General features: G+C 40.6%; 2 protein-coding genes across 2 annotated transcripts; one reads left to right on the top strand and one right to left on the bottom strand.

Annotated features, from left to right (window-relative positions):
* Positions 1 to 1,349: 1,349 nt before the first annotated feature.
* On the top strand, positions 1,350 to 9,236 carry ccdc12 (coiled-coil domain containing 12). Its single transcript, XM_063487046.1, has 7 exons — positions 1,350 to 1,460; positions 4,680 to 4,753; positions 7,827 to 7,906; positions 8,037 to 8,098; positions 8,187 to 8,221; positions 8,333 to 8,409; positions 8,938 to 9,236. Exons 1-7 carry the CDS (start codon positions 1,377 to 1,379, stop codon positions 9,015 to 9,017), a joined length of 492 nt encoding a protein of 163 aa, XP_063343116.1. The 5' UTR covers positions 1,350 to 1,376; the 3' UTR covers positions 9,018 to 9,236.
* Positions 9,237 to 9,753: 517 nt separating this feature from the next.
* On the bottom strand, positions 9,754 to 19,303 carry si:ch211-257p13.3 (kinesin-like protein KIFC3). The gene is made up of 20 exons (XM_063487937.1): positions 18,840 to 19,303; positions 18,484 to 18,606; positions 18,222 to 18,318; positions 17,927 to 18,078; positions 17,554 to 17,806; positions 15,490 to 15,662; positions 15,043 to 15,108; positions 14,623 to 14,760; positions 14,339 to 14,536; positions 13,930 to 14,103; positions 13,444 to 13,591; positions 13,204 to 13,334; positions 12,984 to 13,095; positions 12,729 to 12,910; positions 12,547 to 12,651; positions 12,332 to 12,462; positions 12,119 to 12,239; positions 11,862 to 11,991; positions 10,993 to 11,222; positions 9,754 to 10,878 (listed from the first exon to the last, which is right to left on the bottom strand). Exons 2-20 carry the CDS (start codon positions 18,583 to 18,585, stop codon positions 10,753 to 10,755), a joined length of 2,769 nt encoding a protein of 922 aa, XP_063344007.1. The 5' UTR covers positions 18,586 to 18,606; positions 18,840 to 19,303; the 3' UTR covers positions 9,754 to 10,752.
* Between the last annotated feature and the right edge of the window lie 2,580 nt (positions 19,304 to 21,883).

Here is a 21,883-nt window from a genome sequence, read left to right as displayed (position 1 = left end):
ATTCCTTATTGTGATCAGATAAAGAGACACTGTGGCTGCGTTAGTCCTTAAGAAACTGAAATGATACATTGGTGAAAGATTCAAAACATTTACTCCTGCAAACGCGTGCATGTATGAGGGGTAAACTGAAAAAACATGGCTTCATCCTGAACAAAAAATAAATACACAATGGAAGATACATGCCTTTAAACAACATGTGTTTGAATGTTTTCACATGTAAACTGAGGCGTCATCAGTACTTCAGCTGGACTGTATCATCGGGCAATATTGGCTTATCAGAATGATTTTATTTATTTATTTGTAGAGCATAAGGTAGAACAGATGCCTGAGATTATTCGGAAACTGTATCATAGTTTTGCTGCTGTACACTGTTAGTTACAATACTACGAGCATTTTATGCAGCTCTATAGCAGCTTTAGTGGGTAAGTAGTTTGAGAAATATATTGCTGAAAGTGAATAAACATGACCATGGTACTTGCAAGTATCCCTTCTCAACGTATCCTCTGTAACACATAATGACTTATAATAATAACGTTTTATTTATTTGATATACCCTCCATATATTGATAACAGACTTCGCTAATGGCCCCAGCTTTATCTATTATGGCTCTGACATATTTGTCATGTTTTATTTTGTAAAATATTACCTTCCGGAATTACCGTAAATTAAAAAGGTTCCTCTCCGCTCTATGCTGAATGCATGACAGAAGTATGTTTGTCCCCTGACTGAGCAATAACATGGTTTATTGCACATGGTCAATTTATTGATTTATAAATCGTATCCCTCCTAGTTTTATGATCACCACCTTGGTAATATCATTAACAGCAGCAGGTTTGTATTATCATACACACTCTCGATCAGGAGGATAGACATGGTGAAGCTCGAGGCAGCTGTATTACCATGGCAATGGCCTACATTCCTAACCAGGACCTGTCACTGGGACCATCAGCAGGCAGGACTGTGTACAAGTCCGTGTTTTACGTTTAATATATAAATATAGGTTTGTCAATATCGTTAAAATAGACTGAAATAAGCCAGTCGAAGATAGCGTGTAAGCTGCTGAAAGTTACATTAGTTAAGGTACTTGATGATACAACTAACATAGACCCCATACACCCTATTTATAAAGTATGTTTTAATTATTTATTTGGGGGTCGCATTATTGTAAGCAAGAGTTTGGTTTTTAAATAATACTCGTTCAGATTTCAAGTCAAACTTACGGATGATTGTGAATTTAAAAATATCAACACAACAAATAACAAAATCACATGATGAGGCAAAAGGCATCGCAATCGATGTGCTCTATGGACTTCTTTTGTCCGATCAGGACAATGAGTAGATTTCAGAGAGAATCGAGCGGCGTGTGGCTAAAAACATGGAGCAAAGTGTTGGGTCGCTTCAGGAGCAGGCTCTAAAGAGGAAGGAGAGGCTAAAGGCGCTAAGAGAGAAACAGCTTCATGTAAGTTTCTTTTGTGGCGTTGCCGGTATGTTGGAAAGTGTAGCACAGGCCACAGAAACCCCGTCATTTTGACACTGAGGTGCCGATAGCAGACTTAGCTTTTAGCTAACATTAGCATACCCGTGTGTAAAATCAGCCTTATTTTTTAGCCCGTAGCTTTGTTAATGAGCTGTCAAAGTTTCGATAAATTCATTTAAATGTAAAAAATGTTAGTAATTAACTGTTATTTTACTGGTATGTTTTGCATTTATTCTAATCTCATGTGATTGTTCTTGCACCGTGACATTCTCGTTGTGTTTTAGTTCAGTTTCATGTTAGGTCACTGCTAGCCTCGACAATTAAATTAAAACTTCTTCTCAAAATCAGTTACAGTGATACTACATCAGATACTGTACATTAACTACAGTCAGTTTGACTATAGATCATTTACGACCCAGTTTACAATACTGTGCAAGAGTCTTGGGCCATCATTTCTCCTTTTTGCTTCCACGGTGGAAGCTCTGTCATGGTTTGGCGCTGCAGGTCAGCCAGTGGTGTTAGGGATCTTGTCAAAGTTGATGGAGTTATGAAAAAGGAAAAGTAGCATTTTGTTCCCCAATGCAAAATCATATGGAAAGTGTCTCATTGGGAACAGGTTTGCTTTTCAGCACTACAGTGATCTCAAAAAGCTGCCAGTGCATTAAAAATATCACTGGATGGAAAAACACACAATAAAGCACTGTCAGTCAGACCAGATCTCAACATGAGGAGTGTGGGATCGTCTCAACAGAAACCAGAAAAAAAGGCAGAGCTTTAAATGTCCTTCAAAAAGCCTGGAGAACTATTTCTGAAGACTACTTAAAGAAATGACAAGAATGCTTTCTGAAGAGAGCTCAGGCTGTGTTGAATAAAAGGGGTCATACCAAATATTGACTTTCAAGACTGTTAGAATTGTGCAAACTGTGCTTTCTTATTTTCCTATTAACATATCAAGACATGAGGGTGGCGCAAAACTTGGGTGGGTGGGTATTCACTTCTGCAAAACGTTGCCCACAGCTCGTTCATTCTAATCTTTCTTAACAATACATAAAATAAAATAAATTAAGCATAAATGGATAAATATTCTTCATCACAAACTTCAACCTCAAACACTCATGTAAATAAAGAAATTGAAATGAGTACCACAGTATCACCAAAAGTTAATTCTGTTCATCTGGACGTAGCGTTTTCAGTGGGAGAAACGTTTCATCACTCATCCAAGTGACTTCTTCAGTCTCAGCTGACTGCAGGTTTTCCCAATCTTATAAACAGTACATTTGCATAATGACTGAAACTAGCACCACTGAAGGAACAATGGGCTGGGAGGTCAGATACCACAGTATCGAGCCAAAGTTCAGGTTTTATTTGTCATATACAGGTAACAATGCCACATTACTACCGGCAATGAAATTCTTAGGCTCAGAGCTCCCTCAGAATAGTGCATAGAAATGTAAAGTTGCAGATAAGTAGCATTTGGATAAAAATAAGATAAACTATACAAATAAAGAAAATATATTTACTAAAAATACTGTAGCAGCTTTAGTGCGGAATTAATGGTATATACATGTAGAGTGTATCAGTGAATCAGGTGAGTGTTAGTGTATGTTTGTGTTGAGCACCCTGAGGAAGAAGAAAACAATGATGATTGCCACTATAGTCTACATTTATCAAGTCACTATACTGTAGATGTATAAATAAATAGTTTTCAGATATTGTTTGTTTCTCAGTTACCAATACTGATGCAATGTAAATGGAACAAAAAATAAACTTGCTAGTTAAAAAATGCATCATTTATGGTGAAAGTTGGAGAAACCTTGGTTAAAAAAATACAGTAGGGTAAATTCAGACTCCCTGTTATTTGGAGGATTTTGAGTAAAGTATGCAGGTACCTCAGTTTTATTAAATCTGCCGAGAATAAATCAAAGCAGTCAGTTGTGTAGTAAATTTAAGCAGTGTGTTAGATGTGTTTGAGAATGAGTTCTTCATCATGTACAATCAGAACTGATGCTGCATTTGCTTCAGCACACCTCAGCTCTTGGACTACAGGACTCAGACGGGGATGTTGCACCAGATTTTCTGTCACTCCTCCACAGAGCTGCAGTCTGTGTTGAACAATTTAAAGGTTACACAATCATTGTCCGCCACTATGGCAGAGTTTCAATTCTAGTTATGAATTCATTTTGCAACAGGAAGGCCCATTCAATGCAAAAGCTACTGTTTTGGAAGCTGGATCACAACTTTCACTAAGCAAACGTTGAACAGAGCCGTGCTAGTTTTGCTAGCAACGGCCGATAAATGATCATTGACATTCCTGCAGTGTGCCGTTGTTTTCCGTTTGTGCTGCGCTTCAAGAATGAGCCAGTACCCTGAATTGTTCTAGCAGGTGGTCAGGAAGTCTCTTCAGGAAAATGTAAGCTGGGAGTGGTTTGATATCCTTTGTTACAAGATGTGACATGGGCTCAATATTGCGCTTTCGGAATTTCTGCAAGCCTGTTTCATTCTTCACTTACACTGTTGTTTACAAATGAAAGGTTTAGTGTGGGACACCATCTCAGATGCATCAGAAACAAAGCTTTAAATGATCAGGATGAGTAATCAGAGTTGGATTAGTGGGGTTGATTTTAAATTACACATAGGTGTAAATGTAAGTGCGAATGTTTGTCTTTCTCTATGTGTTAGCCCTGCGACAGACTGGCGACCTGTCCAGGGTGTACCCTGCCTCTTGCCATATTGTAGTTGGGATAGGCTCCAGCAACCAACCCCCCTCCCGCGCAACCCTGATAAGGATAAACATAAGAGAATGGATGGAGTTCTCAGGGTTTATGAACTACTTCTCCTGAATAGCTCAGTGTCAAGAAATAATGCAGCTTAAAATGTAAATTCATTATTTGACTCTCAAATGACGAGTGACAACAAGCAGATATTAGTTTGTTTTTCTATGCAAACAGCACCATGTTTTTTTATGGTGCTGGAGCTAAAATGACCACATACATACCTTCACTTTCACCAGCCACTGCCAACACATTTCGTTTATGTAAATAATATAAAAGACAAAATGATCTTCATTTTCTTATCATATGTTACAAAATGATTCTTCAGGGCAGATTACAATAATTTTTTAGTGTTTTTTTTTCTAGTTTGTACTCTAAGAATAATGAACAATTAATGCCGGTAATGTTAATAACTTTGATATCCTTACAGGGGCGAGAGCAGGACGATGGGGAGCCAGAGAGCAAAAAAGCCACATTAGAAGAGGCCACTCAAGAGAAACACAGGTTGGTTCGCTGCACCTCCCACAGAAAACAAAAACGCTTGTTATCTTTTAAATATTGGTCATAAAAGCTTGTCACTGCGTCTCCACTCATTACTGTTACTCGCCCCTTTAGCTGAGGCTTTTTAAGCTGTGCAAACGGAACTGAAACTGACTCACAAGTACATCATCAGAGCATTTATCTGCCCTTTATCTAGACACCAATGCATGTCTCGGTGTAAGTTGTGAAATGCAGTATTTACACTTGGCTGGATCCCAGCCTTGTGCTAGTAGCTGCTCAAATAACCTTCAGCTTACTCAACTTATGTGCGTTCGTTTGTAGGAAGGAGCAGCCATCTTTCCTGTCCTACAGGACCTTTTTTCCATTGTTTATATTTAATGACTGCACTGACGGCACCAAGGGAGTGCCTCTGTTTTTCCTCCAGTCCAACAGGGCAGATCTCTTTCATGCGAATGAGAAACTCGCTGTGGGGTTAAGAGCCTAAATTAGACATTTGTCTGCAACGAAGGCTAATTATTGCTCAATGCAGTCTGGAGGCTTTTTTTCTTTTTCTTTTTTTATGTTTCAATTTGAGACTCATCTTTAGCAGGGTGCCAGTGTAATGTATCTTGGGATTGGCATTAAAATTTCATGGGGCATCAAATGACTAAACGAATGTATGAGGGAACAAAACAATCAAAATGTTTGTCCCAAGGTTATTCCAATTTTAATTTGTGAGAGCTTCACCAGTTTCAAATGTCAAAATGAATTCATTAAGAGTGCAAAGAGCCTTTTAGCTTCCTGTGTGATATCATGCATTCCTCCAAGCCTGTTCCACAAAAGGCACCAACCAAACCAAGCAGCTTTTCCTGTTAGATCTTGTTAGGTGTCAGGGTGTTTCCTTGTCTTTTCTTTTTTTTTTTTTAAAGATAGGTAAGTAGATTTAGAGTTCTTGGAAATGGCAAACAAGTTTTAAGAAATCTGAACTTGGAAATATTGTTGTTACATGTTAGCTTTTTGTTTTAATTTCATGTGAAAATTAAAGGAATTCTGGTAGCCTGGAGTTATTTTTACTGGGGTTTAATGAAGCAGATAGCTTTATCAGTGCAAACATTTGAACACACTGCTGCACCTCCTCCTTAAAAACAGTTCACTCTAAACATTTTGAGAAAGCCAGACTTCGACCAGAGCTCTGAATTTATCACAGGTTCTCTTTGATGCTACGGTGTGCTTGAAGTGGAAATGTGTAAACACCGTCAAAAGGTTTGGAAGTGTAAAACTAAGAGACAGTCGGGAACAAAAAGCTTTTGAAGGGCGAAAATTTACATGAACTCTTTGTCCTGTTTTTTTGTTCTGCTAAAGGGGGTGTGGGGTTGGAGGGAGGCGGGGGGAGGATTCCTGATAGATTAGTGGGTTATAATTCCCTTGAGTCGTAGCACAGTTTGTCTGTGACAAACGCTCTTTAAAAAATAGCACAAAATCCCTGTGATAGACAGGTGACCTGTCGAGGTGTATCCCACCTCTCGCCCAGTGACGGCTAGGATAGGCTCCAGCACCCCCACGACGTGGTCCTCAGATGATGATGCTGATGTTTCCTTTCTTCCCACTTTCCTTGTGTGAACCTTGATGTTGCTCCCTACAGGAATTATTTTTGTATTTTTGGAACTTTGCGTGCCACTTTAGCTCCATTCTTAGAGAGTAGAGATTATAATTACTTTGTGCTTGACGTTGTGACACTTATCCACCCTTTCCTCTTGCTCCGTATATACGTTAATTATTTAAACACAGTATAATGCATAATTTAGTTGAGGATTGTGCTAAATGTGTTCATGTTTCTTACATGTAGCAACCTGTTTTGGGCTACTTTTGTGCCTGTTTAATAGCTTGTTAATTGTAGAAAGCTCCAACCCAAGCTTCAGGATGCCTGAGGAAGACATGTTGTGCTATCATTTTGAAAGCATTTCTATTTATTTCATCACAGTTTTACGTGATGAAGGCTGATAAATGACTGCTTCTACTAACCTTTGAAGTGTATTGTAGCTGCTAGGAAAACCTGCTCTGCTTGCTTTTAAAGCAGTTTATCAATATACCTCTGCATATCACATTAATTTTACTGCAGTAACGATGTTTTAAATAAAGATGACATGTTAAGCTCATTACCAGGTCCATATTTTTAGTTGTAGATACTCCTACAATAGCTTTGCATGATTAACTATTTCAAATAGTTGGTTTTTTACCTTATACTAGACTTTTGTGCACTCTTTGAGCTGACTTTCTTCTCATTGGGTGCCTTTTACAAAGATGCAACGATTTAAACAGCAGGCCGTGCTCCTTTCAGATAAGTGCAGCAAAATGTCTTATTTCTGTTTGTTGTGTTTGCAGTTTTAATGCTAAGAAAAGTCCTTTTTAATAATCAGCTGGACAAACCAGCACAGTGCCCCGTTAAAACAGCCCCTTCAAGGTCTGATATGCTGGAGGTAGAGGAAGAGAGATGTGTGAATTAAAAGTGGACCTCAGGCGTCCAACCACAGAACATGACTAGCATTTTTGCCCACACCCATACAAGGCATTGGTCTGTCTTTTGGCAGCAGCAGGAGTCTGATGAATGCATCAAGAGTGTACGCTCTCAAGCTTCATCACAAATCCATGTTAAGCTCAGAGCAGCTGATAACTCTCTTGGTCGGTGCTTGGGCAGACAGTAGTTTACCTCTGCCTCTGGACCCTCGGTTTAATCTGCAGAGATGCAGATAAGCTTGCCAACAATTCCGCCATGTGGAGTTGTGATGAAAGACGGTATAATTCAACATCAAGGAAAGAATTCCTCAGCTGTTTGCTGCTCTCCTGCCCGGCGGCAGGTGGAACATGTTAATCAGAAGTGTTCAGGGGAATAAAGAGGGACATTATACCCAACCCAACCCAAGCTGTGTAGGGATTGCAGATGGTCTTTTATGCTCTTTAGTCTCCGGTGGAGTATATTTGCCTACACTGCCACCTCCTGGAGGTCTAGAGTGTGGGTTAATGGTATGAAAAAAGCATTTTAAGAGCATTCAGACTTCTATTAGTAGTATCACATTAAGTGGTATTTTTTTTTCCACAGAGAACTGAAATTGAGGAATTACGCTCCAGAGGATGAAGAGCTAAAGGAAAGACAGGTGCCTAAAGCCAAACCAGCATCAGGTAAGAAATTTTCAGTTATAGGCGACCTTTGAAAAACATTTAAAAAACCCTTTTTGGTGTCAATGCTGCCTTACTGATTGTAGTTTTGACTCCTGTTGGCTATATAATGATAAGTATTTATTGTTTGCAGTGGAAGATAAAGTAAAAGATCAGTTAGAGGCAGCTAATCCAGAGCCCATCATTGAGGAAGTGGTGGGTACCCCTGTGTAAATGTGAGTTTTTTTCACTGAAGCATTTTTATCTGCCATGTTGAGTTTTTTTGTTTTTTTTCTTTCTTCAGGATTTAGCCAACCTTGCCCCAAGAAAACCAGACTGGTAAGACCTGTTTTCAAAATAACTTTCCAAGCTGTATCGTGCATGATGAACTCTTGGTGTATTTTAAGATATTTCGTTAATGATTTTAAAAAATTGTAATTCTGGGTCTAGGGATCTAAAGCGCGATGTGGCAAAGAAGCTGGAGAAGTTGGAGAGGAGAACACAGAGAGCCATCGCTGAGCTCATCCGTCAGTATTTCCCGTTATGTTTCTGCCTTTTATCACTACATTTTCGTGAAGCCACAGAGATGACAGTGCCTGAGCTGGGCATAATTTATTAGGCTAATTGCTCTGTGGTTGACAGACTCTGTGGAGGCTTGAAGCTGTCTGATAACGTCAGAGGTGATCATAACTGATGAGTGATTCTAAAAATAGGCAGAATGAGAGAATACATCACAGGTTTAAGTCGAGTAGGAGATTTCCCACATTTTGTGTGTGTAACTGATTACTGAAGACCTTTATTTAAAAGCATTTAAAGTACAGGAAGCCTGGTTTTGTTTTAATATGTATTAGGGACAGTGGTTTGTATTGTATGTTATTTCATCAAAAATATCAGATACATCTTTAAAAGTTAGTTTTAAAAAATCATTATCCTCCTGTGATCTACAAGGCTGAATAAGATCTTACCTGGAAGATGGAAAACATTGTCTTAAGCTTATGATCAGAGGATGCGGTCAATGAATGAGTCAGATTGAGTGTTTGTGTGTGTCTCTCCAGGCGATCGTCTGCGAGGCCATGAAGAGGAGTTAGCCGGAGCCGTTGGAGCCATTGGAGCAGAGGCGGGAGATTCAGACTGAATCCAAGATGTGACAGAACACAAGGAGACTAAACCGAGATGCCTAAGATTTACTGCAGCAGTCACATGTGGGTTGTGTATACAGAGGTGGATGATTTAATTGTGCAGGGAGTAAAGCAGTGTTTCCTGTCAGGTCTTCAGGCGAGTCATAGCTTCTGTCCTTGTAGTACATTCTGTATATGTGTTTTTTTTTTTGGAGATGCATTATTAATGTCACGGCCAATATTTTGTAAAATTAAAATATTGTTTTTTAAATCGCTGTCTATTTCATTTGTAATTTTGACAGTTTTCCACAGTTTTTTTAAAACCTAAAAGACATAAAAACAAAATGCAGTGATTTCCAAATCATAATCTCGTAAACTGATATTTCCATAGAACATAGAAAACATAAAAGTTTAAACTGGATAATAGCATCTAAATGACATTGATATGTCTTTTGCATCTTATTTATATCAGTTCATTTCAATTTTATTTGATATTTTTTACTTTTTTTTTCTCCACCCCTGGTGAGCCTGAATTGGATAAGTGTAAGGAAATGGATTGATGGGTAAAAAGAAACGACACTACACTACAGAGGCTCTGTGCCTCACATTGCAACTATTGGTTGGTTCTCCGTAAATGATGTTCCATCGACATTTGACCAGAGATGTAAGAGCTACAACAGAAAATCCAAATGGAGATGGCATGTTAAATGCTACTGAGCATCAAATAAGAGAAAGAACACTTCTTAAATCCACATTTATTCAGAAAATGTTCTGAAAAGCATCATTTAGTGACACCTAAACACTCATGGTAGTTACTGCAACACTAATGTCTTGCTACATTTGACTCAAAAGTTAGTTTTGAATCAGTGGGTGATAACATGACAAACAGTTATGAACAATAAGCTGTATTTTTGGTATGACATTCACTACTGATACCTATTGCACGGACCTGAACTGAAATGCTCCTATGCTTTCACAATAAAGTGCATCTTCGATTTCAATAGGCCCAAACTGTCTCCTCAAGAAGGAGGATATTGCACAGCTGATTATATTACCAGTCTAATACAAGGCCACCTGCTCACTCCAACAGCTTACCTCTTTACACAAAACTCTTATCAAAGATCTAAAAAGAAATTCAGTCACTGCTCATCTGAAACTCACACAAAAAAACTACACAAACATGTGACATAAATGTCATTGATATGAATAATAGCCCATAATAGACTCTGCTACACACTACAACCTTCAAAAATATACCACATTGGCGACAAAGCCTACAAACTACAGACATTTATAGCAGAATGACTAATACTGCAGAAAGTGAAGTGCTGATATTGTGGCTCTGGAAGCTTGTCAAACCTGTATGAGCATGTTTGTAGCTCTAAACACTGATGATCACAGGAAACGACAGATCCTGGATTTTTGCATTTAAGAAACTGAGCTAGAGTGGATCAGAGGAAGCATCAAAGTTCTGAGAGTGGGACGAGTTAGATGATGTTTTGGCACTCGGAGTGGAAGAATAAATACGCCTGCATGCAGATTTTAATAATAATAAAGGGAACAGAAGCAGAAAATGGCAAAGCGGAGAATAAAATCCTCAATACTTAACCTTGATTGCAGGCTGGCATTTGGTGCCAAGTAGACGCCTGCAGATTTAGCCCTTGAGCACGATTGCTCGTAATCTTGTTGATAGTGTGGAGTTTTCATTTGCTGGTACTGACTGATTCATTCATTGCTAGTGGTTCAAGGCTGTCAGTCACACTGTCCTCCACCCGATTCAATCTTCCTGGCAGCAGGACCCAGTTCCACCTTGCACACCCTCTGAGCAAACTTCAGCGAGCACAAGGTCTCGCCCACATTACTCTCCAGAGCAGAAACCTTTAGTAAAACAATTTAAACAAAAATGATGCTCCTTTTAGGAATTTATATTTACTGTAAATGATCACAGGCTTATGAATCAGGTATTAAGTAGGACTGGAGCAGTAATCTTACCTGCACCACCATGACAGTCTTGCTGCCCTTTCCCAGGGAGTCTTGCAATAAATAAGTAAGACGGGAGTTCCTGAAGGGGATGTGGGTCTGCCGAGCCCTAAGTGCCTGAATTACGTCTCCCAGTGCCAGCAAAGAGCGGTTAATATTCTGGGCCTCTTTCAGCCTCTCTCCCTCTGCACCGGACTTCCACACCCTCTCCGAGCCAGCCAGGTCCACCAGGTTCAACTTGCCTGGGGAGCGAAAAAGTAATGTCAGCAATAAAGTCAGTCATTCCAACAAAGACTCATACCAGATGTTTGTCTTATACACTTAACCCCTGCTTCTCATCCCAACCTTTACACACTGATACCCGTGTGAAGAGACAGTTTTAAAGGGTAAATTCACAGCCTGCCCTCACCTAAATTTAAAGTAGGTATTAGACTGTAAACCATGATATAAGTGATATTAAGTGGCTCAGACGAGTCAAAACTTCATTTTCTGTCAGAGTAAAGATGTTTAATTACATATTTCATTCCTGAGATATCTAAATGTAAGATAAAGGAAGTGAAATTTCACACATCTACAAGATAAATATTTCTCTACATGACAAATGTGTAAAATTACAGAAAGACTTCTGGTAGCTCATTGCCACAACTGTCCCTCAATCATAAAACATAAAATAGCATAAATGGCTGTGGGGGTGGACTTGAAAAAACTTGAAAAACAATACAGGTAAAAGTCCAAAAATGTATTCCCTCCTTTATATTTTCCAAAGCCGTCCAGCGGGCTGGATTGGAGTTTTTGATGTGCTGATTCTGACCCCCACACCTTATGTTTGACACCCTTGTGTAAACGTTCCATCTTGAAGCAGAAATGCATTAATAGCTGACCTGTGGTTTTGGAACCAGTGGCGAGGTCAGTGCCCTGAACAGTGATACAAAGCAGGGCATGGGAGCGGGAGCTGTGCTGGTTCATCTGAGTGCCAAAGGTAATCCTGTTCCTTCGGGCTGTTGCTAGAATCTGGATTAACATACAATCAATTAGCATAAGTGTAATCATTTTTCTAATGCTGAATCATAATTCAAAAAATTGTATCTGTGTGGGTGTTTGAAAACAAATAAGAAGAAGAGAAGCAAACATTTTTTACCTTTTTGATGTGCTGAAAGCTCTTTACTTCGATGACCCTGAGGCCCGGCACGTGCAGCTGTCCTGTTCCGTCCGGGTTGATCTTTATGTCCAGTTTCTCTCCATCTTTACTCAGCAGGTCTCTAAAATACAACATACAAGTAGCCACATCTACAAGTGGTAGTTATTATTTAGGTAAGGCTCTATCGAAAGAAAAAAAGGAAGAAAGCTGTACCTTAGCACCTCATTGTAGATCTCCACAGAGCTGACTGTGACACTGTAAGACCACATGTCCTTCCTCTCCTCAATCTCACTGAAGAGATGTTTCAGTGCTCGCTGGTTGATACCTGGGTTTTCCACAGTACCCTGGAAATAAAAAGGGTACTTAGCTTGTATATTAAACCTTTAAATGTCTATTATGAGTAGCATGTACAGTAATCAGTGTTTTACCTCCATAGTGTAGGTTTTTCCAGAGCCCGTCTGTCCGTAAGCAAATATGCAGACGTGGTATCCATCGATGCAGGACGTCACAAGAGGTTCAATCTCCTGGAAGACCTGAGGAAACCAAAATAAAGGTTAGCGGTCTTCCCGCTGTACAATAATACTTCCTTCACACGTGTCATTTTTATTACCTCTTCCTGTGTGGACTGTGGGTGGAAGACTTTGTCCATTTCAAAGATGCGTGCCTTTCCTTTGCTCAGCACCGTGAGCGAGGACTCGTTGTTGGGGTCCGTCGTCATGACTACCGAGTGGCCCTCCTCGTGCTGGTCCTCCTTTAGCACTGGTTTCACGCGACACAGCACGCGAATGTTGCCTGCAAACAGGGAGCTCGCTCAGTGATGCTGATTTTACTTGGTGCAGCCAGTTTGAACTTTTCAGTGTTATACCTTTAAGCTCCACCAGCTGCTCGTGATACTTCCTGCGCAGTGCGACTTCTTTCCTATATTTCTCCAGGAGATCTTTGTTGGCTTCAGACATCTCACTAATAGCAGCTGAAATCTGCAACATCAAAAGACAAAAAACAAAATAAAAACCCTCCATCATGAAACTTTTTGATTTGGTCAGATAGGCAAATTGATTAAACCTAGTTCTCAAGGCACCACACACCTGTTTTTTTGCTTCGCTGATAGCTGCTCCATAAAACTCTGAGAAATTTCGAACCTGGCTCCTCAGGCTGGCGTAGTCTGTCCTCATAGAGCGTAAAGTTGGAGGAAGTGATGTCAGACGCTTCTGCAAGCCTGACAAAAGGCAAAAAAAAAATCCAGTTTGTTCAAATCCAGTTGCTTTTTTATTTCAATTCCTCTTGGAGAAACCAAGAGTTCTTTTCCTGGAGGTTCAGTTACTCACTGAAGAATTGGTCCTGCAGGTTCTGAAAGTGTTCTGCTGAGCAGTTTGCAGCAGCTTTCACAGCCTCCTCCTTCCTCTCCTCCAAGTGGCCAATCTCTTTCAGCAGCTCCTCTTTCAGTTTACTGATTTCTCGTTCATACGCCGCAATCTGTAAGAGGTTGAGCAGAGCAGCTTGTCAGTTTGTGAGCTCGACTGCTGCAGTATGTGCAGATTCTGCTCTGCAATCAGTTCATCTGTCAATGAAACTGTGAATTTCCAGCAGCAACACAGAAACATCCTCCTTCTGACTTTGATTATCTATCCTTTGATGATGTGTTATCTAAACAGGGTGTTTTTTGATTTATACCTCTTTTTTGGAACTTCTTCTACCCAACAGCTAACAAAGGTAATTCATTTCTTTATTTGCTGCTGCCTGTGACAAAAGCTCAAAAATTGGTGGAGCACATTGTCCCTACTTGTGCAAACTGTACTGCCAGTGTTTGTCACCTTGTGTTGCAGATTACAGCTGTATTCGTCTGACTTCCTGATCTGTTCCTCCAGCTGTTTGCACCGCTCATTCTGACCGGACAGCCTTTCGGACAACAACTCATTCCTCTGTCTGGCTTTGGTTAGCTGCTTTACTGTGGCTGGAGATTCCACCTCCACGGTCTGCGTGACATACTGGCAGAGAAGATATATCTAGTTAGTGCCATTTTCTCTAAAATAATATGAAAAGATATTGTCAGTATACCCAAATCAAATTATCTACATTATTCATTCTTTATATGTGTGTTTCCACTCAACAATATAATTACAAAATCAGTCACAAAGCATTTCTGTCATTTTCTTCATCATTTTGAAAAGTTTAGGGCCGTTGTTCAAATCCATTTTAAAAATTCTCCAAAATAAGATTTACCTTAATAACGGGCTCCTTGCCTCGCTCTCTATCCAACTCCAGCTGTAGGTCTCTCACTCTGTCCTCTCTCTTCCTCAGCTCCTCGCCTCTTCTCCACTCGCTTTGTTCACTCCGTCGCTCCATTTGCGACAGCTGCTCAGCACGCTGCTGTAGGGAGAGCTCCAGCTGCTGCACTCTGCCACGGAGGTTCTCATTTTCCTAAAGCAAAGTAGATTACAAGTGTAAGAAGGCCTAAACTGAATGTCTGTCATCAGTGAGCTCTCAGCTGCGCTGGTCCCTCTCACCTTGATGAGCATGGTGCTCGACTGAGAGGGGATGGTTGAGAGCTGCTGCAGGAGGCCTTGAGTTACGCTCAGGCTCTGTTTCAGACTCTCATTCTCTGCTGACAGACACAGGACCCGCTTCTCCGAGTCCGTGGCCCCCTGAGGACATGAAACATAAGGCTGAGGACCAACATATTAACAGAAAAAATCCCATCATTTATCAGAAAAAAATGACCTTTTTCTGATAAATGTCTATTTAGTATATGTATACATTTAGGTCAATGTTTTTTTAAGTAATTTCTAGTTGAGGTTTTGTACAAGGCAAGCAGACCACTGTTTGGCTATTTTTAACTTGGTCGTGTGGCAGCTTAGCTGATGAAGTGGACACTCACAAAGACTTGAGAAATGATTAAATCAATAGTTTGACCGTGCAGCTCTTACAGTGGCTGTTCTCAGTCTTGACAGCTCCTCCTCACGCTCCTCGATGCAGCTCTTCAGCTCATCAATCTGTGCAAAATTACAAAACCATGTTTTTTACAGACATTTAAAACTAAAATTGATTTTTATTACATGTAACATAATGTAAAGTTGATGATTTATGTGCACATATTTTTTACTTTTTATATTTTGTGATATATTTTGAGAGACCCTTCCAGAAAGGCAGCATAGAATAGATAACAGAACGACAGCGTAACACCCAAGAGGCTGCTTAATAAGGATATGTTTGTGCTTTAACTGGATTAGCCTTTTTCAGTATATACATGCATTCGTAATAAAACAAAATCTAAAAACTCACTGAAACTTAAAGAGCAACTTTGGATTTCAGGTGGCATTTCTTCTTGCTTAAATTGGTCTAGCCTAGGAGCTAACTAGTAAGGAGTGGTCTACCTGCTGTTGAAAGGTTTGTATTCGAGAGTGTCTGTCCCTTTCCTTCTGCTCCAGCTGGGAGTGCAGCAGACGGAGTTCTCCTCTCAGCCTACTCCTCTCACCCTGCAGGCCATGCAGGGACTGCACCAGCCTGTGAACCCCAGCTTGTGCCCCTTCATCACTACTAGACTCACCTGGTGGACACAAATAACATCCATTATAATCATCAGCCTAAGTGCAAACAAGGTCTTTGTAAACATATTAATGTTATGCCAGTCACAAATAGTCAGATTCAATAACATCTGAACTTCCACTCACTCGTTTTCTTTTTTAAATGCAGTAATTTTAATTTAATACCACTTCTACAGTGCAACTGAAAGCTTCCAAGTGACTGTAATATTAATGAAAATGAAAAGTGTGCTGAAAGCTCCCTCACCCACCATGTGAAAAATGCAACAACCTATAAAAAAAGAGCCTATTGTCCAACAAGAACCTGAGCTGCATGCCCGACAGCTTTTAATCGCTTTCCTCCTCCTCAATGATTCATCGGGTTCTGTCACGTCTAAATTTCACTGCTGGGCTCTTTGCTAATTTTATCAACACGTTATGTCAGATTTCATTGCTCTATCAAAAAGAGGTGGTGGTGCCAGATATTGAAAAACAAAAAGGAGACGAGGCCACAGCTGTGAATTAGTGGTGCAGGCGTAAATGTGTTGGCAAGCACTTGAGTCTGCAGCGGTACTAATGTAACGATGTCAATTTTAAGACAGCAGCTTGAAATGGTGCATGAAAATGTATGTTAAACTCTGATAAATGTCATCTGCATGCAGGGCAAACCATTTGGTTTAAATACTGAATGAAAGATCACAGACAAAGATACAAACTGGTTTACCTGCTGCACATCCAAGAGGCACAGAACCAGTCCTGCATGACACTAAACAAACAAACCAGACAGACTTGTAACCCTGGGACGTAGGCCTTGGGCTATTTTTAGTCCAACACGTTTACACGTGCTGCCTAGCATGTGCCAGACCTTGTAAGTGCATTTGCAGGAAATAAAACAGCACTAACAGCCCTGTTTTATTCATGACAAAGAGTCACTGAGTCACTACACAAGTACCACAAAGTCTCACCGCATACTCACGTATCTTTATGCAGAAACTACAGAGCCAGCACTCAAGGCCTTAAACACGCCTACTTATAGAGATGCTTATAATCTGGTTTGGGTTATCATGCATATTGAGGTATTCCTCTGAGGCTATATAAGTGAGCTTGAGATCTACAGTTTCACAGAGCTGTTAACAACCTGACCATATGCACAACGCCAAGGGAGAGAATACACTGCTGCGATGTCAAAGAGCCATCTGGTCAAATCTGAAGCACATCAGATACAAACATCTAAAGCTCTGCGGTCAGTTGCAGCTGTACAGTGTTTGCCTGGCTTCTGTGACATCATTACTCCCAAACGTCTTGCATCCTAATAAATCGGATTAACCTGTTTTTCTACAAAAGTGCTGCCTCGCATGTACTTTGTGTTCCCAGTTAGATAAAATCAAACTCTTTTCTAAAGCTGGGTAGGTGGACAACTTAAAAGGCACACACCCACATTAAATGTAGTTGAACTACATAATACCCCATGACAATGAACCAAAACACTTAGTCATCGTGCTTTAAACCTCTCGTTCTCAATGCTCTTCACATTTTTTAAGCAGTAATGGAATATTGTAGAATTTTCTCCACTGTAACAGAGAGAACATGAGCCCTGTCTCATGTAAAATACAGAACCCAGTGCAACATTCGTTTTCATTCATTGTCCTGCTAATTCATCTTCCTCCAACTACCCACTCTGGAATCTCATAAATCTACCTTCAGACATGTGCAATTTTCACCACCTCTTTTCCCACCAGCTGAGTGGATGGGTTTATTGAAACAGCCCCTTGACCTTTTCCTCATTTTTGTCTCACACACTCCATGACAATACACCACAATCTCACGTTCCCCTTATTTTCCCTTCCCCCATCGCTCCTTCCCTCCCCCCTCTATCACATCTCCTCCTTTTCTCCAACCTCATCTCAGCTCTCTCACCCTCGCTCAGCGGACTGGGGCACTGTTGCTGGCTGATGGCCTCCTCCAGACTGCTGATGATGCTGTTCTTGTCCCGGAGACGCTGGCGGTAGGAGGCTCGGAGAGCTTTCATCTGGCGGCGGTGCTGGACTCGGTGCCTCTTCAGCTGGACCCGGTACTGGTCAGCCTGCTGCTGCAGTTGCTGGAAATGGGAGTACTGCTCCAGAAAACTCAGCAAGTGGGACATCACTGCCACCAGGGGAGACTCTGCCAACTATGCAGCAAAGAGCACACACAAACACACGCACATAAAGCTTAGTAATGTGCAGAGTGCCCCGGTTTGGGGAAATCGAGCTTGTGTTATTCTGTCCTACATCAGTTGGACACTTGTTACCTTTCCTGTTGTTTCGAGCTGAACCTGGGAAGCTCTTCTCTTCTCAGCATCCTGCTTGAAAGATAGAAAAGCGGCCAGAGGAGTGCAAGCTGGGATGTCAGGGGCGTCTTCCTCATCTTCATCACTCATTTCATCTGTGTCACTGCTGCTGCCTGGATGACATCGCATCACACAAGCAATAGAGTCAAGGAATGTATGTAATTATTGATCTCTTGTAGACAAAAATAAAAGTGTTATTCCTAAATACTTTCATTTTATGGTTAAAAATGCCCTGAAAGACTATTTGAGCACCCACTTGATTCACTAAAGCGAGCACAAGCTTTTTTTCCCACTTTGGGGGTGTGGCCATCTCTCCTCCTGCTCCCTGTTTCCATGGAAACAGGTCCTGGCTCCTGAGCACAGCATCATATATAAGAGTCAGTAACACAGTAAAATAGACATGCATACAGCAGCATTGTATACATCCTTTGTTAGTGAGCTTATGGCCTGCATGTTCCCCCCATTTATTTATTTCAATAGAGAACCCCCGAGGCTGGACATGATATGGCTAGACGTACATCTGGGGAATCTCCACACGCCCCTTCCAAAGCTTCCTCCTCCTCCTCCTTCTTAAAGACAGTGTAGAAGATGTAGACCAAAAGGGAGTAAAAGGCATACATCTCCACGCTGCCCAAGAGTCTCTATAGATGACAAACGAGCTCATTAATAGCACGCATCTTTACAAAGGTGGAGAAAAGCAGAATTTTATTTTTGTACTCTTATACTAACAAAACATTTAATATCAATGACTGTTAAAGGTTACATAATAACAAAATCTAGTGCAAATACACAATGACTTCTACAGAGGTGAAACATTGTTTCTATTGTAACAATCACTCTGTTCCATCACAATAAAACGCTTCGACTTCTTTACCTTATCAAATGAATTCTCCTCTTTGGTGTCGACTCTCCGACATTCCAATCGTTCGTATTCCACTTTCAGCTTCCATCTGTATTCCCAGTGATGACTCTTCCCATGCAGCTCTTGTTCTCAGAGCTGCAACAGCATCTCACAGCTGTGTGCAGCTCCTCTGTGCCTCCTTCCCAACCATCCTCTCCTCTCTCCTCCCCTTTTCTGCACTTTGCTCCATCTACAGGCTGCATGCAGCGAGCATGCTCAGTGCAGTTTCCCGATGCGCTGCAGTGGTGAAGTGACAGATACAGGCAGTCATGGAGACAGATTGAGGTTGTAGGTTTGATGCCAGCGGTCGCAGTCAGGGGCGACAATGACCATAATAGGTGCTCGGAAAAATCAGAAGCTGCAGCTTCATGCATCTGAAAACATCGGAATGGTTTCAAGGAGTAAAAAAGTGGTTTAACAATGATAGATGGCACAACAGTGAGACGGCTGTCAGGTTACATAACTATGACTAGTTTTTTTTACATGTTTATTTATTTAACAAGTTAAATACAAAATGTCACACTTCTAAATGGTCAAAAAATAGAAAACTAACACTTTAAAAGGCAACAATTACCATAACATTTTGGACTTCCCAGAAAAATGGTAAAAAGCATCAGTGTTCATCTTTTCCCTGAAGACTGACATAGGCAGTCCCAGAGAAAGGCACAGATGCTTGCACATATACTGCAAAAAGAAAAAAAAACTGCTGAGGAAGCTGCTCACACCCCTGAAATCTTTAGGGAGCCTCTGCAGCGTCCACTACAAATCACTGTAAAGAATATCAATATCTCACAAGGTCAATGTAAATGACATGGGACACAGTGAAACGAGGGTGGTTTAAACAGGCCAGGTTGTTTCAAGTACCAAGACAGCTGATACAAACCCAGAAAGTTTTTTTTCCTTGTTTAAATGAACTGATAAGAATCAAACAGTTGTGATGAGGTAAGCCTGGGCCAAAACCTTCGACCACTGCAGTTTTTTTTTTCTTAAACAGACATCGTGCTGAGTCTGCAGAACAAATATCACCCAGACTCTGAGGCAGCTGGAAACCACAACATTAAAACTGTTAGAAGAGCCGGAAGATGGAAGAACACTGCTAAAAAGGAAATTCATACAGGAAGTTCAAATATACAAATGACATCTTTAGAACAGTCAAACACAACATATGTTAAGTAGACTTCTACAAAAAGGGTATCTTCAGTCATGGTCTCTTGGTTTGTATGTTCCAGAAAATGCAGAGGCAAGCAAAAGCAAGCATTACAAAAATGACTATTGTAATATTCATGCTGTGGTACTATCATGCTGGAAAATTTTCCCATCTTTAATTTCATCCAGAATTATTTTTTTAAATGTTTGGAAATTCTTCTAAATTACTGTTTATATTCTTCCCTGTTTAAAACTATGCTATCCTTTAGTACATGTGATCTCTGAGACGATGAACCACAAATCTTGATGCCTTTCCATGACCCCCCCTATATCGGTTATTTATTTTTATAGGAAATAGGAATAGGAAATCCCAGTCACCCTAAAATCCAATTTTTAAATCCTATTAAAAGTTTCAGCTTCCCACACCCTCAGCTGGAACCTTCAGTTTCTTGGGTTTTTTTAATAGATACGTTTCAAATTCATAAATCATGTTTAACTTTTTGGTACCACCCTCAACAACCCCCCACCCCCACCCGCAAACTTATTTCTTACATCCTTGATTCCTCTCCTAGTGAGGTGAGGATAAGACATCATCACACACATAGAAACAGTATGTGACTTACAGAGCAGGTAGACAAAGGTCAGAGGAGACAAGGAAGCAAAAGGTAGAGATATGAGACAAGCCCACAACAAACCCCCATACCTTCAACACGGGATTTTTTTAACCAGTTCTTTTAACTTGGGATTAATTTACACAAGTATAATGTTTGTTTTTATCAAAAGGCAGTGTGCATAGATTTCACTTAAATAAAGTAACACAGACTCACTGTCTTTACTACATACATGCTTACTGCCATGTTTCGTTTACTCCCCAAAAGCTCATTATGAGCCATAAAAATGCTGCATGATGATGCAGGAAAAAGATAAATGTCAAATCCTTGAGAAGGCTGAACCAGCTATTACTGGAGCTATTATTTATTATATTGACACATTAATAGGCACATTAGATTTCTGCACTTTTCTAGTTTGTCAGTCACATCTGTCACAGTCATAGATACCTACATCTCAGAGATTTCTATGAACTTAAATAGACAGCTTGGTCAGTCACATCCAACAGAAACTTGCCAAGAGCAAGAGTTGATACCCAACAGCCTATCAACAGTGACCCCTTTAAAAGACACTTCATCAGTCCTTCTGTAGCAGCTGGAAAAAGCAGAGGAGCAAAAGTTTTTGTTCCAAACCTCTGAGTCAGCAGTAAGGGGAGGCTGAGGGCCGTGCTCCCAAAGGCCCCTGAAGCATTACCAGCAAACAAACACACCATCAGGCAGCAGGAGAGGGATGATAGGCCCAGACAGCGAGTCATAATTGTGAGAGTATCTGCTGAGAGCCAGTCAGAGAGTCCGAGCAGCAGGCAAGAACCACAGAGGAGAATCTGTGCTGTGTTACGGTCCTGACTGAGCCAAAGGAAATCAAAGGAGACCAACACTGGAGCCAGCACCTCAGCAGCCCATTCTGCTTCTCTCTGCAGGGAGGTTAGGTACGGGCTGGAGGGATGCAAGATGGAAATTGCTGCAGAGATCCCAAGCAGAAAGAAGCCTACTGAAGGTGCTCTGTGGACCTGCAGAGATAGAATGACCAAGTTTGATACTGGCTGGATAAATAGATTCACAAATGTCAAGTGAAAAATTTACGGTTCACTGCTAAAAGTCAGATGCAAAAGAAAAAGAAAAAGAAAAAACTAAAATAAAGGGAAATAGCTGAGGAAAGAAGGCCAAACTCAAGGATATTAAGTTTACGATCATTTATTAAAAGCAGAAACTACTCATTTACTACAAATAAATGTCCACACACCGATACTACATTGAGTGATA

The sequence above is a fragment of the Pelmatolapia mariae genome, linkage group LG10_11 (genome assembly GCF_036321145.2).
Source record: "Pelmatolapia mariae isolate MD_Pm_ZW linkage group LG10_11, Pm_UMD_F_2, whole genome shotgun sequence".
Classification (NCBI taxonomy): Eukaryota; Metazoa; Chordata; class Actinopteri; order Cichliformes; family Cichlidae; genus Pelmatolapia; species Pelmatolapia mariae.
The sequence above is the reverse complement of the archived record's forward strand: the minus strand, read 5'-3'. Positions and strand labels throughout refer to the sequence as shown.

Bases quoted from the DNA above. Each gene is read 5' to 3' on its own strand.
- ccdc12 (XM_063487046.1), top strand. From the start codon at position 1,377: ATGGAGCAAAGTGTTGGGTCGCTTCAGGAGCAGGCTCTAAAGAGGAAG. The intron at 7,907-8,036 runs GTAAGAAATTTT...TATTGTTTGCAG, and splicing joins TAAAGCCAAACCAGCATCAG to TGGAAGATAAAGTAAAAGAT. The intron at 8,099-8,186 runs GTGGGTACCCCT...TTCTTTCTTCAG, and splicing joins AGCCCATCATTGAGGAAGTG to GATTTAGCCAACCTTGCCCC.
- si:ch211-257p13.3 (XM_063487937.1), bottom strand. From the start codon at position 18,585: ATGTATGCCTTTTACTCCCTTTTGGTCTACATCTTCTACACTGTCTTT. The intron at 18,319-18,483 runs GTACGTCTAGCC...TGCTGTGCTCAG, and splicing joins CGTGTGGAGATTCCCCAGAT to GAGCCAGGACCTGTTTCCAT. The intron at 10,879-10,992 runs GTAAGATTACTG...GTTTTACTAAAG, and splicing joins AGACTGTCATGGTGGTGCAG to GTTTCTGCTCTGGAGAGTAA.